Raw genomic sequence first — 15,978 nt, 5'->3', positions numbered from 1 at the left:
CTAGATGTATAAAGTAAGCAAAATGTTTAAGCAGATTGAATCTTTACTTATTTTGCTCTATTTGCAGAAACGTTTATTAAAAGAGAGGCAGAAGCTGCTTGAAAAAATAGAAGAAAAGCAGAAAGAACTGGCAGAAACAGAACCTAAATTCAACAGTGTAAAAGAAAAAGAAGAGCGAGGAATTGCTAGGTCTGGGAATTTTCACTATCATTATGTTTACAGTTGTAAAGTATCAGCATGGTAACTAAGGGCAAAAATTACACGCTGACTTAATAGCCAGTGTTCCCAAACTGCCATGAGTCAACCTTTTTTTTAAAACTTGATTTAATTGTCGTGGTGATATAGAAAGGGGTTACATTTGAGGTGTAGCGAATACATTATGTCTTGAACAGAGTCAACCTTTTTTAACCAGAGTTTTAACTGGAAGGGCCTCACATTTGTGCTTTTTCAGTTTGCTTTCTTATGTCTGGCCCTCTACCATTTGAGCATGCCTGCAGCCCCAAGTTTTTTTTTGTTGGTCTTTTTTGCCGGGGCTTGATCTGGAACTGGGCTCTGTCCCTGAGGCTCTAGGTGCTCAAGGCTACCACTCCACAACTTAAGCCACAGTGCCACTTCCAGCTTTTTCTGTTTATGTGGTACTGAGGAATAAAACCCAGGGTTTCATGCATGCTAGGCAAGCACTCTACCACTAAGCCATATTCCTAGCCTTCTAGCCCAGCTTTTTTTTTTCTGGTTATTTTGGGACAAATTCTCATGGACTTTCTTTTGCCCAGGGGCCCGGGCCTGATGGGGACTTGAACTCTGCCTAGGTACTGTCCCTGAGCTCTTCAGCTCAAGGCTACTGTCCTACCCTTGAGCTAAGACCCACTTCCCTTTTCTAGAGGTTAATTGGAGGTAAGAGTCTCAGGTCCTTTTATGCCCGGGCTGATTTGAACCTTGATCCTCAGATCTCAGCCTCCTGAGTAGGTAGGATTACAGATGTGAGCCACCATGCCTGCCTTCATGGACTTTCAATAAAGTCTGGGCGGGCTTTCAGCTGTGAGTCTTCAGCTGTCAGCTTCCTAAGTAATTTGGGTTATAAGCCTGAGCTTGATTGCTTGTTTGTTTGTTTTGATTTTTTTTTTTGTTTTAGTTTTTGAGCCAGGGTCTCACTATGTAGTTTAAGCTGGCCTGGAACTTGAAATCTTAGCTCATGAGTGCTGACATTACAGGTGTGTATTGTTGAGCTTTTCATGGTCATGTGCTTTTGCGCACTGCCTACAACGTATTACTAGAAAGCTCTTGACGTTTTATTTTATTTATTTGATTATTTTTGTGGGTCATGGGGCTTGTACTGGGCCTAGATGCTGTTCCTGCTCTTCAGCTCAAGGCTGTCTCCCTACCCTTGAGCCAAGCTCCATTTCCCTTTTCTAGAGGTTAATTGGAGATAAGAGTTTCAGGTCCTTTTGTGCCCGGGCTGGCTTTAAATCTTGGTCCTTAGATCTCGGCTTCCTGAGTAGCTAGAATTACAGGTGTGAGCCACTCTGCCTGCCTGGCTCTTGACCTTTTATTTTTATTAAAAAGAAAATTTTTTTCGCCAGTCTTGGGGCTCGAACTCAGGGCCTGAGCACTATCCTTGGGCTTTCTTAAGGCTAGTGCTCTACCACTTGAGCTACAGCACCACTTCCGTTTTTTTTTTTCTGTGTATGTGATACTGAGGAATTGAACCCAGGGCTTCGTGCATGCTAGGCAAGCTCTCTACCACTAGGCTATGCTCCCAGCCCCATTGACATTATTTTCACTTTAAATTCTAGACACTATAGAATTTGTATAGTTTGAACTTATCAGTGTTTGTTAGTTTCAACTTGGCCTAGGCACTGACCCTGAGCTCTTTTGCTCAAGGCTAACTAAAACTACTACTTGAGCCACAGCTCTACTTCCAGCTTTTTGGTGGTTTATTAGAGATGAGAGTCTCAGACTTTACTGTTCAGGCTGGCTTGAACCCAAGATCTTCGGATATCAACCCTTGAGTAGCTAGGATTACATTATGCTTTTTTTCCTTGCATGTTCAGTGAGTGCTTTGCCCTGAGCTACACTACCAACTATTGTGTGTTTTGACACTACATATGTTTCAGTGAATTTGCCTGTTTATATCTTCTTTGCCTATTTTTTTTCTCTGAAATTGTTCCCCCTTCACTATTCTACTGGAATATTTTTTATAATCTATAGACATTTATATAGTAGAGGTGTTTTATTTTGTATCTTTAGGATATATAGAGTATAGTTGGAACAGTTTTGAAGGTATTTTTGTAATGGTACATTTAAATGGTTTCTTTGTACAGTTGATATTGTTGTTTGTAATTGTTGTTTTTAAGCACATTTTTTTTTTTTTATCTACTATAGGTTGGCTCAGGCTACCCAGGAAAGAACAGACCTTTATGCAAAGCAGGGTCGAGGAAGCCAGTTTACATCAAAAGAAGAAAGGGATAAGTGGATAAAGAAGGAGCTCAAGTCTTTAGATCAGGCTATTAATGATAAGAAAAGACAGATTGCCGCTATACACAAGGATTTGGAAGATACTGAGGCAAATAAAGAGAAAAATCTGGAGCAGTATAATGTAAGAGCTTTTCTTTACTTATTTTTTGCCAGTCCTAGGGCTTGAACTCAGGGCCTGGGCATTGTCCTTGAGCTTTCTACCATTTGAGCCATAGCACCGCTTCTAGCTTTATCTGTCTATCTAACCCAGGGTTTCATGCATGCTTGGCAAGCATTCTACCACTAGACCACTCCCCTTCCCCCTGTTTAGACTTTCTATAATGGCTTGTGAAAATCTTTTAGAGAGATAAACATAGTTCTTTAATTTAAATTTTTTTTTTTTTTTTTTTTTTTTTCCATTTCTGGGATTGAACTCAGGGTCTGAGCACTGTCCTTAGGCTTTCCTCAGGGCCAGCGCTCTACAACTTAAGGCACAGCACCACTTTGGCGTTTCTATGTATGTGCTACTGAGGAAATGAACCCTAGGTATTCGTGCATGCTAGGCAAATACTCTGCCAGGAGGCCAAACTCCCAACCCTAGTTGTTTAATTTTATTATTATTTTTTAGCTAGTCCTGGGCCTTGAACTCAGGACTTGAGCACTACCCTTGGGTTTTCTCAAGGCTACAGGTCTACCACTTGAGCCACAGCACCACTTCCTGCTTTTTTTCTGTGTGTGTGGTACAGAGGAATCAAACCCAGGTGTTTGTGCATGCTAGGCAAGCACTCTACCACTAGGCCAAACTCTTGGTCCTATGTTGGCTTTTAAAATTTTTTTGGCCAGTCTCGGGCCTTGAACTCAGGGCATGAGCACTGTCCTTGGGATTTTTCATCAAGGCTAGAGCTCTACCACTTGAGCCCCAGCACCATTTCCGGCTTTTTTCTATGTATGTGGTACTGAGAAATCGAACCTGGGTCCTCGTGCATGCTAGGCAAGCACTCTACCACTAGGCCAAACTCCCAGCACTATATTGTTTTTTTTTAAATGATTGACTGCTGTTCTTTTTTTTTTATTTTTTGGCCAGTCCTGGGGCTTGAACTCAGGGGCTGGGCTCTGTCCCTGAGAACTGTACTTAAGGCTAGAGCTCTACTAATTGGGCCACAGTACCAATCTGTTTTTGAAAGAACTTCATGATAAAGCAAGAATTTTCTAGTGAGGTGCTTTACTCTCAAGCTTAGAGTTTATTGTTTTCCAGTATTGTAGCTACGTGTTTGATTATTAAAGTGACCATTTGTAAAGATGAAATGTACCATTTTTTTTTTCCTGGCTAAAGATGGTTTTTTTTTTTTTTTTTTTTTTTTTTTTGCCAGTCCTGGGCTTGAGCTCAGGGCCTGAGCACTGTCCTTGGACTTTCTCAAGGCTAGAGCTCTACCACTTGAGCCTCAGCACCACTTCCGGCTTTTTTCTATGTATGTGGTACCGAGGAATCGAACCCGGGTCTTCATGCATGCTAGGCAAGGACTTTAACCACTAGGCCAAACTCCCAGCCCCTAAAGATGGTTTTTATAGCACTGGTGGAATTATGTAAAAACAATTGTTTCTAGGTATAATCCTGAGTTAATTTCCACAGTATGTCTGTAACACCTGTAGAATGAAAAATGAAATGTCTAACTAAAGTTCAGATATTTCTTACTAAAATTAGTGATATGTTGTTCCTAGGAACTGCTGTAGAGAAGAAGCTGTTAGTTCCCACGTAAACTGTAGTGTAATAGTTCATGTATTATCCTAAGTGGGCTTTCTCTTCTAAAATTCCAGGATCTTATATTGCAGAAATTACTAGTTTTCTAGGGTAGTTCATTTTTTATTATCTTAAGTAAGTATTTTGTCTGCCTAAGTTCAAAAAATTGAAGTCAGATTTTTCATTAGTTCAATTGAGGTAAAAAAAGTTGGACAGGGCTGGGAGTTTGACCTAGTGGTAGAGTGCTTGCCTAGCATGCGTGAAGATCCAGGTTCAATTCCTCGGTACCACATACATAGAAAAAAAGAAATCGTGCTGTAGCTTAAGTGGTAGAGCGCTAGCCTTGAGAAAGTCCAAGGACAGTGCCCAGGCCCTGAGTTCAAGGCCCAGGATTGGCAAAATAAAAGGAGATTGGACATATTTATATTTAAAATATTATTTGATACATTTTGTCAAGTGTGTACATAAATCCATCACCACAATTAAGATAATAAAGGTGTTATTTATTCAGACATGTTTCCATATCACCTTCTCTTTCCTTCTGCCCCTCCCCCATTGTTGTTAGCCAGTGGCTTTCTTGCTTTAACATGGGTTGAGTTGGTGACATTGAATTTTCAATGGAAATGTTTTTATTTCCACAGAAACTGGATCAAGATCTGAATGAAGTCAAAGCTCGAGTAGAAGAACTGGACAGGAAATACTACGAAGTGAAAAATAAGAAAGATGAATTACAGAGTGAAAGAAAGTTAGTGACAGACTAAAGTACACATTGATTGGGTGGTTCTTAAGTTATAAATGAACTGTTCAAACTTGGTTTCAGTATTTTATTCTAAAGTACATCTTGTGTGCTTAAAATTAAAGGGCTTCTAATTTTTATTGGTTAGTTACTTGTGGAGAGAGGAGAATGCAGAACAACAAGCACTTGCTGCTAAAAGAGAAGACCTGGAGAAGAAGCAGCAGCTCCTCCGAGCAGCCACAGGAAAGGTGGGCAGCTTCTACTACTCCTTGAGTTATGGGATCAGTCATCATTGCCCAAGAATTCATTATTTCATGTTGTGTGGGCCATTAGTTGTGGGAATATGAGAGCAGAGTCCAAAGCACAAGTTTGAAATAGTTGGATTGTTTATCTCTAATACCACTTGTAGTATTTAGGTTTTTTTTGTTTTTTAAATTTTGTAAATTTGTTTTTTAAATTAATAAAAGGGTTACATGATATTTGCCAGATAGAAGGTGCATTAATTCACATACATTGATACCCTTTCACATGTCTTGGTACCCATTACCCTCCCCCCAACCCCCCACCTGTCTTGGTATTTAGGTTTTTTTTGTTGTTTTTTTTTTGTTTGGTACTGGTATTGAGGCTTGAACTCAAGACCTGGGCACTGTCCCTTAAGCTTTTTTGCTTGAGGCTGGCAATAATGCCTCTTGCCCTGTAGCTCCACCGCTGACTTTTTGATGGTTAATTGGACATAAGAGTCTCATGGACTTTATTGCCTGGATTGGCTTCAAACCTTGATCCTCAGATCTGTCTCTTGAGTGTTTAGGATTACAAGCATGAGCCACTAATATTATTGCTATTACTACGACTCCTATTTTTGATGTATGTTGTTTACTTTTGTGATACAGAGTCTCACTATGTAGCCCATGTTGTCCTGGATGAAACTCATAATCTTACTGCCTCAGCCTCCTCAGTGCTGGGTCTACCCCTGAGGCACTGCCACTCTTGCTTGCCACCCATGTTATTAAAAGAGAATACTTTGAATTTTCAGATGTATCTTTAACATTACATAGTGCTAGATGTAAGTGGCTTACTTCAATAGGTTGGTTGGTTTGTTGGAGAGGATATTTAAGACTCTGGCTTATATTTAAACATATGGCATAATGTGCTTTTTGTTTATATGAGACAAGGTCTTGTATAGCCAGGCTGGCCTGGCCTAGGGTTTTCAATTTTGTCTTTACCTCCCAAGTAGTAGTATTACAAGTATGAGGTGCCAAGCTCAGCAAATGCACTAATTCTTTAACCAGCTGGAGTGACCTTACTGTTCTTCACCAAACAATTTACAGGCCATCTTAAATGGAATAGACAGCATAAACAAAGTGTTAGACCACTTTCGTCGAAAAGGAATAAACCAGCATGTTCAGAATGGCTATCATGGCATTGTGATGAACAACTTTGAATGTGAGCCCGCTTTCTATACGTGTGTAGAGGTTACTGCTGGGAACAGGTGAGATACTTGCTTGATTACAGGGTTTTAAGGGGAAAAGGGGAGTAATAATAATCTTTTTTTTAAAAAATAACTTTTTTGTTTGTTTTTTGCCAGTCCTGGGGTTTGAACTTGGGGCCTGGGCACTGTACACTTTTTGCTCAAGGCTAGAGCTTTGCCACTTGAGCCACAGTGTCACTGCTGGCGTTTTCTGTGTATATGGTACTGAGGAATTGAACCCAGGGCTTTGTGCATGGTAGGCAAGCACTCTACCACTAGGCTACACTTCTTGCCCCCCAAACTACAACCTTTTGTAGTATAATACCATCTTTCAGTTCTGTATTTAATTTTTTTATTAAAGAATTAGATGCTAAGTATTACTAGTTGTAGAAAGTAGATGTTCTCTGTTTAGGGCTCTAACTCACCCAGTAGAATTTAGGTTTTTTGAGAGATGGACTAAACTCAAGGTTTAGAACTTGCCACATCACCTTTTTTTTTTTTTAAATCAGTTGTTTGACTTTGAATTCAAGGCCTGGGTGCTATCTCTGAACTTTTTTGTGCTCAAGGCTAGAGCTCTACCACTCGAACCACAGCTCCATTACTGGTGGTTAATTGGAGATATGGACTTTCCTGTCCTGCTGGCTTTGAACCATAGTCCTCAGGTCTCTTGGCCTTCTGTATAGCTAGGATTACAGGCATAAGTTACCAGTGCCCAGCTGATATTTTTGTTAGTCATGGGACTTAAACTCTGAGCTTGGGCATTGTTCAGCTCTTCATCTCAGGGCTACCATCTTACTGCTTGAGCCACAGTGCATCTTCTTTTTTCTGGTGTTTAATTGGAGATAAGGGTCTCATAGACTTTAGTGCCCAGGCTGGCTTTGAACCACGATTCTCAAATCTTAGCCTCCTGAGTAGCTAGGATAACCGGTGTAAGCCACCTTGCCTGGCTTTGATCTTGTTATTTTTGAGATGGAGTCTTAATTTTTGCCCATCTTGTTTGGGCCATGATCTTCTCGTCTATGTTTCTTGCCATATGCCATTGCACACAGCTATTAATTGAAATGGAATCTTGAGAACATTACCCAGGCTGTCTTAACAGTTACCTTTCTTCTAAATAGCTGGTATTACAGGTGTGCGTATGTGGTTAGAATAATAGATGTGAGTGACTAAGGATACTTAGTTGCTATTGCAATTTTCTGAGGTTTTTTTTTTTTTTTCATACAAATTGGAAATAAGTTTTCCTATACAAGTAGGAAAAACGTGAATTGTGTGAAGTTTATGAGTAATAAAGATGTTTTCTGTTTATTACATAGGTTATTTTATCACATTGTTGATTCAGATGAAGTCAGCACGAAGATTTTAATGGAGTTTAATAAGATGAATCTTCCTGGAGAGGTTACTTTTCTGCCTCTTAACAAGTTAGACGTCAGGGACACTGCTTATCCTGAAACCAATGTGAGTCAGTGTGTGTTGAGATCTCCCATTTTGAAGTTACTTCTTGTCATAGAATTTACTTAATTCATGCTAGTAGTGCCCAGGTACTATATATTGGAATTCACTGGCCTATAAGGTAAACATACTGTCTGCGTGGAATATAGCTTGCTGGGTAGAGTTGAAGATAATAGCCAACACATGAAACAAATCATTATAAGCATGCAATCTTTAGATGACAGAGGAGGTCATCTGGGGAAGAATTTATCAAAGTAGTTATCATTTAAAGGGTAAAGTGTCATGAAGTTTCCTGGATTTTTTTTTTTTTTCTGCCAATCCTGCTGCTTGAATTCAGGGCCTGCCTGGGTACTGTCCTTGGACACTTTTTGCTCAAGGCTAGCACTCTGCCACCTGAACCACAGTATCACTTCAGGTTTTTTCTGTGTATATGGTACTAAGGAATTGAACCCAGGGCTTTAGGAATGCTAGGCAAGCACTGTACCTCTAGGCTACATTCCCGGCCCATAGATAAGATTTTAAAATAGTTTATAAATTAATGTGAATCTGTTTGATGAAACTCCATTGCACAGTTGATGTAAGGTAATGTAAAAAGAAAGAAAGCATGCTGATAGTCTGCATGCAGGTTGCTTTTGTTAGTCTTTAGACACCGACCTTGAGAGACTGCTTTGAGGTCTTTAACTTCAAAATGTACAAGGTAGCAGCAACTCTTATCACTTCTAAGATAAGACTGAAACTGTCTTAGACTGATCAACAAAAACTTAATGTTGCTGGGTGCTCATACCACCACCACCTACCTACTCAGGAAGCTGAGATATGAGAATCACGGTTCAAAGCCAGCCCAGGCACGAAAGTCCATGAGACTCTTACCTCCAATTAACAACCAGAAAACTGGAAGTGGTGCTGTGGCTCAAGGAGTAAGGAGATAGCCTTGAGCTGAAGAGTTCAGGGATGGCGCCCAGGCCCAGAATTCAAGCCCCATTAATGGACATCTCTCCCCTCTAGTGCAAAAAAAAAATTAATGGTGCTTGAACTCAAGGTGCTGTCACTGAGCTTCTTTAGCTCAAAGTCACTTGCCCCACAGCTCTACTTGTGACTTTTTTGGTAATTAATTTGAGATAAAAAGTTTCACTGACTTTCCTGCCTGGGCTGGCTTGCAACCACTATCCTCAGATTTCAGCCTCCTGAGCCACTGGCGTGTGATAGATGAATGAACTAAGACAAAAAATGCATTCAGTGTGGTTGTACTTTAATATAACATTTAAAGCAAAAACAAAACAACCACAGCCATAGAAGACAGAAGTAGGAGGAAGTGATTAGCAGTCTTGATGATAGCCCCTCTCTTAGGTAGCCACTGTGGTGGCCGTTGCGTGAACAGGAGAGGGCCACTCAGGACTTCTATCAGTGTGATGTTCTGCATCATGTTCTATTGGTGTTCTCTTTATGATTCTAAATCTAAGCTAAACTTACATGTATAGCATCTTTGTATAGAGAATATATTTGAAAACTTTTAGGCACTTCTAAAAACCATGTCCTGGCAATTTAGGACTTGAAATGGAGATTTTTGTTGTTGTTTGAAAAAGTATTTTTCTGAATGTCTAATTTAGATGCATCTGATGTATAAAATTAAAATATTTTGAGGAAATGCCATTGGTTTTACATTTATTAAGTCCTCAGTGTTTTGCATGCATTAACTCAAAAAAACTTGGTATATAAGGGCATTTAAGTTTATTTGCATGTGATAAAGATGTAGAGCATAATTCTACATACAGTTTTTAATAAACTATATTGGAGTCTTTGTTAATGAAATCACTATTTTTAGGATGCTATTCCTATGATCAGTAAGCTGAGATACAATCCTCGATTTGACAAGGCTTTCAAACATGTGTTTGGAAAGACACTGATTTGTCGTAGCATGGAAGTTTCAACCCAACTGGCCCGTGCTTTCACCATGGATTGCATTACTTTGGAAGGTTTGTAATAATAATTCCTAGCTTTGAACAGTTCTAATAAAACATTAAGCATACGTTTTATGATATATCATTTGACCAATGTATGTGTCTGATAAACATAAGCTGTGTTAGAGTCACGGTTTTAATAATACGTGATTGACAAATTCACTTCCAGTTTATTTTATCAGATGTTTTTTTGTATATGTGTCTATTGTGAGACTTGAACTCTGGGCCTGGGTGCTGTCCTGGAGCTCTTCAGCTCAAGGCTACCACCCCACCCCTTGAGCCACAGTGCCACTTCTGGTTTTCTGGTGATTAATTGGAGATAAGAATCTCACGGACTTTTTAGTGCCTGGGCTGGCTTTGGACCATCGTCCTCAGATCTCAGCCTCCTGAGTAGCTAGGATTACAGGCGTGAGCCATTATTCAGTTGTGTTTTTGTTGTTGTTGTTGTTTTATTACCTGTCTTGGGGCTTCTACTGAGGACCTGAGCACTCTCCTGGAGCCTCTTTGTGCTCAAGGCTAGCAACCTATCTCTTGAGCCACAGTGCCACTTTTGGCCTTTTCTGAGTAGCTCATTGGACATAAGAGTCTTACCGACTTTCCTGTCCAGGTTGGGTTAGAACTGTGAACCTCAGATCTCGGCCTCTTGAGTAGTAAACATTACAAATGTGAGCCATCAGCAGCTTGCTATCAGTTTTAAATAGTTGTTTGTTCAAGTTAGGATTCTGAACAGATTGCATATTTCATATTTATTTGACATACACATCTGGTCTTTAGCAGGGATTCTTAATCTTTTTGTGTACTGTGGGCTTCATTGTTTGTTTGAAACCTATGGATCTTAAAGATTTTAGGATCATGAAGGAACCAGATATATTGGCATAATTTTAAAAAGTTTTCTCAGTGCCTGAGTTTGAACTCTGGTCCTTGCTTGATGGCTTGCTTACTCATACTTAATGCTCTATCATTTGAAGCACAACTTTTTGCCTTTTTTTTTTTTTTTGGTCGGTCGTGGGGCTTGAACTTTGGGCCTAGGCATTGTCCCTGAGCTTTTCAGCTTAGTGCTAGCACTCTACCACTGAGCCACAGCTCCACTTCCAGTTTTCTGGTGGCTACTTGGAGATCTTTTGTACCTGGGCTGGTTTTGCGCTTCCATGCTCAGATCTCAGCCTCCGGAGTAGCTAGGATTACAGGCATGAGCCACCAGTGCCTGGCTAACTTTTTCCTTTTTTAACTAGGAGTTTTGTGAACTTTTTTGCTTGTGCTGGCTTCGAACTGAGATCTTTCTACTCTTAGCTTCTTAAGTAGCTAACTGGCACCTGGCTGTGCTGTTGTTTTTTTAACATATATCTATCTATCCATCTATCTATCTATCTATCTATCTATCTATCTATCTATCTATCTATCTATTTATTTATTGGTCTTGATCCTGGGGCTTAAATCAGGGCCTGGGCCCTATCCTTGACCTTTCTGGCTTTTTCTATGTACAGTGGAACACTAGAGGCTTCCCAGGCTGGCTTCAAATGGTGATCCTCAGATTCTCAGCCTCCTGAGAAGCTAGGATTACAGGTGTGAGCCACTGGCACCTAACTCTGTGCTATTTTTTGATGCTTGGCTTTACTTAGATTCAGTTAGTGGTCATTCTAAGCTGGATCCTGTGTCATATTGCCATAGTGTGGTTTAAATTCTTAACTTTTAGTTTTCATCATTAAGCATAAGAATGTTGTACAAAATCCTACCTTTCTGTTTTGTTGATAGGTGACCAAGTCAGTCACCGAGGGGCTTTAACCGGAGGTTATTATGACACAAGAAAGTCTCGACTTGAATTACAGAAAGATGTTAGAAAAGCAGAAGAAGAACTGGGGGAACTTGAAGCAAAACTCAATGAAAACCTACGCCGAAATATTGAAAATATCTTTTTGTTTTGTGCCTGATACTGTAGAAAAAGAATAACATTTTAATTGCAGTATATAGAATCTTTTCCATGGTGTACATTTTTTCATACCAGTAATGGGCAAAAGTTCATGTGTTCATTCACTTTGGCTGTTATTTAACCACAGGAGCTTATGTGTGCCTATTTACCTTCTGAAGACTAAGGGATAAAAACTGAACCTACTCTTAATATTGATTCTTGGTTTAATTGCTAAGTCATGAGTCTGCTTTTTTATTTATTTATTTAGTGTAATTAATAGAGGGGTTACAGTTATGTTTGCCAGATAACGAGTCTATTTTTGAAGGAAAAGAACCTGAGGGACAGCGTAAGTTCAGGCAGTAACGCGGAGAGGAAACAGGCCTAGCTAGTGGCTTGTGGAGTAGTCTTGGGCAGTGTGCCAGGGAGGAGAGCAGGGACATTTACACATATCAAGTACACGAATCACTATCTTGCGGCCACTCAGCGCAGACTTGCTGTTAGTAGAGGAAATGGCCAACTAATACCCATCTGAGTCACTGGATTTCTTTGAGTCAGTGGTGTTACAGGCCATATGCTGGTACTTTATGTCATCCTGTAATCCTGCCTGTGTAAGGAGGCTGAGATCTCAGGATTGCAGTTCAAAGCCAGTGCAGAAAGGTCCATGACATTTTTATCTCCAAAGAATCATCAAAAAGCTGGAAGTGGAACTGTAACTCAAGTAGGAGAGCTCCAGCCTTGACTACAAAAGCTTAGGAACAGCACCCAGACCCTGAGTTCAAACTCTAGGACCAGGAAAAAACAAGTCCCCAAAATAGTGTTGCATGAAGCGTGGCCAGTTGACCTCATTGCTGAAACGGTTGTCCAGCGCATTTTTAAATAACTGGTGCTTTGGTAGAAGGCAGAAGTACTTGCTGTGTGCTTTCCATTTTGTCACATAATACAGTGCAGGTATTTGAGCATCAGGAATAAAATTAATTTGTACTTCTTTAAGGGTGATTTTTGTTTATCTCTTCTTTTTTTTTTGGGGGGGGGGTCAGTCCTGGGGCTTGAACTCAGTCCCTGGCACTGTCTTTGGACACATTTTGCTCAAGGCAAGCACTCTACCACTTGAGCCACAGCGCCACCTCCCGGCATTTTCTGTGTATGTGGTACCTAGGAATTGAGCCTAGGGCTTTGTGCATACTAGATGAGCACTCTTATCATGAGGCTATGCTCCTAGCCTGTTCATCTTTTTTTAAGCTACAACTTTATACCTTTTGTGTCATCAGTGTACACAACAACTCAGAAAAAAAAGCATAAGCATCTTAGCTTTTACCTTGAAAGAACCTGTACATGATGCCTATAATCCTAGCTACTCAGGAGGCTGAGATCTGAGGATCTGTTTCAAAGCCAGCCCATGTACTAAAGACTGAAAGACTCTTCTCTCCAGTTAATCAGTAGAAAATGAGAAGTGGGGATGTGGTAGCCTTGAGCTGAAGAGTGCAGGGACAGCACCCAGGCCCAGAGTTCAAGCCCCATGACCGACCAGAAAAAAACAAGTGCGCGCGCGTGTGTGTGTGTGTGTGTGTGTGTGTGTGTGTGTGTGTGTGTGTGTTGATAGATTTTGATTTAGTTCCTTTAGGAATTTCTGGGGGTTTCTTCTGGTTTGTTTGTTTTTGTTTTTATATAAGCTATTAGTAAAGTAAGTATTTAGGTCATTTGGAGGGTGGAATGTTATAGTTTGTAAATTTGGCGAAATAAACTTATTTTGTAGTGAAGTTGTAGAAAAATAAAACAAAGTGCTCATAAGAACTGAAGAGAATTTAGGACACAGGGTATTTCTATAACCTGGAGAGAATTTTCCTTAGCTTTGTATATGAATTAATAATGAAATTGATCAGTTGATGAACCAAATGCAGCAGATAGAGACTCAACAAAGAAAATTTAAAGCATCCAGAGACAGCATATTATCAGAAATGAAGATGCTTAAAGAGAAGAGGCAGCAGTCAGAGAAAACCTTCATGCCAAAGGTCCGTAAGTATGTGTTTGTTACAGGTTGGTTTTAAGTGAATGGAGTTGGAGTGTGCTTTGTGATTCATTGAAGTTCACAGGTTCTGTTTTTGTTTGGGCCTGTACCTCTGATGCATACTTAGTCTCCTGTTTGTTGTAGCTTGTATTCCACCTTCCGTGGATAAGAGGCATTTTGACAGAGCACTGTAGTATTATCTGACAGAGTTTATCAGTTCCATTTTTGTCTAGAAAGGATTACAGACTTATTTCAGTGTTGCATTTGATATGATTGTACCAAAATGAGTACAAATAGTTTATTATTGTTTGGTAAACTTGAGGCAGTTTTGATAAAAAGAATGATTAAGTAGATGAATGGTGTGGGGCGCTGGTGGCTCACCCTGTAATCCTAGCTATTCAGGAGGCTAAGATCTGAGGATTACAGTTCAAACTTGGGCAGAAAAGTTTATCTCTGATAAACTACTCAGGAAAGCTGAAAGTAATGCTTGTGCCTCAGTGATAGAGCAAAGTGGCACTGTGGCTCAAGTGGTAAAGTGCTAGCCTTGAGCACAGAAGCTCAGGTATAGCCCCAGGCCCCAAGTTCAAGCTCCAGGATTGACAAAACAAACTAATTTGCCCATATAATATAATCCTTATTCACCCGGCACTGGTGGCTCTTGCCTATAATTCTAGCTACTCTGGAGGCGTAGATCTGAGGATCGTGGTTTGAAGTCAACCTGGGCAGAAAAGTGCCTGTGAGACTCTTAGCTAAAATTCACCACTTAAAAACCTGAAGTGAGCCAGGCCCAGTGGCTCACACCGGTAATCATAGCTACTCAGGAAGCTGAGATCTGAGGGTCGTGGTTCAAAGCCAGCCCAGGCACTAAAATGTCCATGAGACTCTTATCTCCAGTTAACCACCAGAATACCAGAAATGACACTGTGGCTCAAGGGGTAGGGTGGTAGCCTTGAGCTGAAGAGCTCAGGACAGCATCCAGGTCCAGAGTTTTAAGTTCCACAACTGACAAAAAACAAACAGAAGGGGCACTGTGGCTTAAGTGGTAGAATGCTAGCCTCGAGTACAACGATGCTTGGGAACAGTACCCAGGCCCTGTGTTTAAGCCCCACAACTGACTCCCCCCCCCAAAAAAAAATGTGTGTGTGTATGTATTTGCTGAAACTTGAAAAAATTCAGTACAGATGCTCATCAGTTTACTGTGGGGTTATTTCCCAATAAATCCACCATAAATTGAGAATATCACAAGTTAAAAGTACATTTAATATATTAGCCTACTGAAAGTAGCTTTCCAAAACATTATATAGTATTTAATATTTAATTGAGTTATGTGGTTAGGTATCATATAGCTCATATCCAATTTATTATAAGCATTGTAGTTATGATGGCCTTTATTAATAAGTGGGAAATCAACTTGTCATGTAGCAACGAAGCTTACAGAGTTTGGAGGCGAGTTTGCATGCCATGGAGTCCACGAGAGAATCACTGAAGGCGGAGCTGGGAACTGATTTGCTTTCTCAACTTAGTCTGGAAGATCAGAAAAGGGTGGATGCACTGAATGATGAGATTCGGCAACTTCAGCAGGCAAGTACACCCAAGCGGGGGGAGGGGTAGATACTTGGTAATTGGCTGTTGTAGAAAGTCCCTTCTTTGCAATATTTAAGAATCTGAAAAAACTTAAAAATGAGACTTCAATTTTTTCTATCTGTAAGAGCATATAAGGATTTAATAAGTTTTTTTGTTTTGGATTATAAAAGAAATCTTCCGTTTTAATGTGTGTATTATTAATAATACACACACACACACACACACACTTTTTGCTGACCACACATATTTTTAGTAAAGCTTTGATTAATTTTAGTTCTTGATGATAGGCTTATTTGTTTTGGAGCCAGGGTCTTCCCCAGGCTGGCACTTAAGATCCTCGTCCTCACCGATGCTGACTTTTTAAAAAAAAAAATGTATATGTGTAAGCAACTAATACTGGATCCAAAACAAGAAAAGTAGGAAAAGGAAACACTTTTTGGCAACAAGCCTTAGAAAAAGAAGTAGGCACAAAAAACTAACCCTTTTTTTTTTCACTGAGTCGTGTAGATAGCCCTTGGATCCTCTTCCTCAGCCTCCTGAGTGCTGGTTTTACACATGTGTAAATCATTCTGTTGAGTCAAGAAGATAGCACCTTTTGAAAGGGCAGAAAACCTTTCTGCTGGGTGCTTGTGGCTCACACATGTCATCCTAGCTACTTAGAAGGCTGAGATCTGAGGATC

The 15,978-nt window shown here is 40.1% G+C and overlaps 1 protein-coding gene across 1 annotated transcript in view; it reads left to right on the top strand.

The window, feature by feature from the left end:
• The window catches only part of Smc3 (structural maintenance of chromosomes 3), a 43,022-nt gene that overhangs the window by 19,225 nt on the left and 7,819 nt on the right, over positions 1 to 15,978 (top strand). Inside the window, exons 12-21 of the mRNA XM_090345891.1 lie at positions 68 to 189; positions 2,383 to 2,596; positions 4,834 to 4,937; positions 5,077 to 5,176; positions 6,257 to 6,417; positions 7,710 to 7,851; positions 9,668 to 9,818; positions 11,556 to 11,708; positions 13,567 to 13,718; positions 15,137 to 15,295. Of these exons, the coding sequence (XP_090202017.1) occupies positions 68 to 189; positions 2,383 to 2,596; positions 4,834 to 4,937; positions 5,077 to 5,176; positions 6,257 to 6,417; positions 7,710 to 7,851; positions 9,668 to 9,818; positions 11,556 to 11,708; positions 13,567 to 13,718; positions 15,137 to 15,295 (1,458 nt within the window). The remainder of the gene's footprint in view (positions 1 to 67; positions 190 to 2,382; positions 2,597 to 4,833; positions 4,938 to 5,076; positions 5,177 to 6,256; positions 6,418 to 7,709; positions 7,852 to 9,667; positions 9,819 to 11,555; positions 11,709 to 13,566; positions 13,719 to 15,136; positions 15,296 to 15,978) is intronic.

The sequence above is a fragment of the Megascapheus bottae genome, chromosome 15 (assembly GCF_031878675.1).
Source record: "Megascapheus bottae isolate mThoBot1 chromosome 15, mThoBot2.hap1, whole genome shotgun sequence".
NCBI lineage: Eukaryota > Metazoa > Chordata > Mammalia > Rodentia > Geomyidae > Megascapheus > Megascapheus bottae.
The sequence above is the reverse complement of the archived record's forward strand: the minus strand, read 5'-3'. Positions and strand labels throughout refer to the sequence as shown.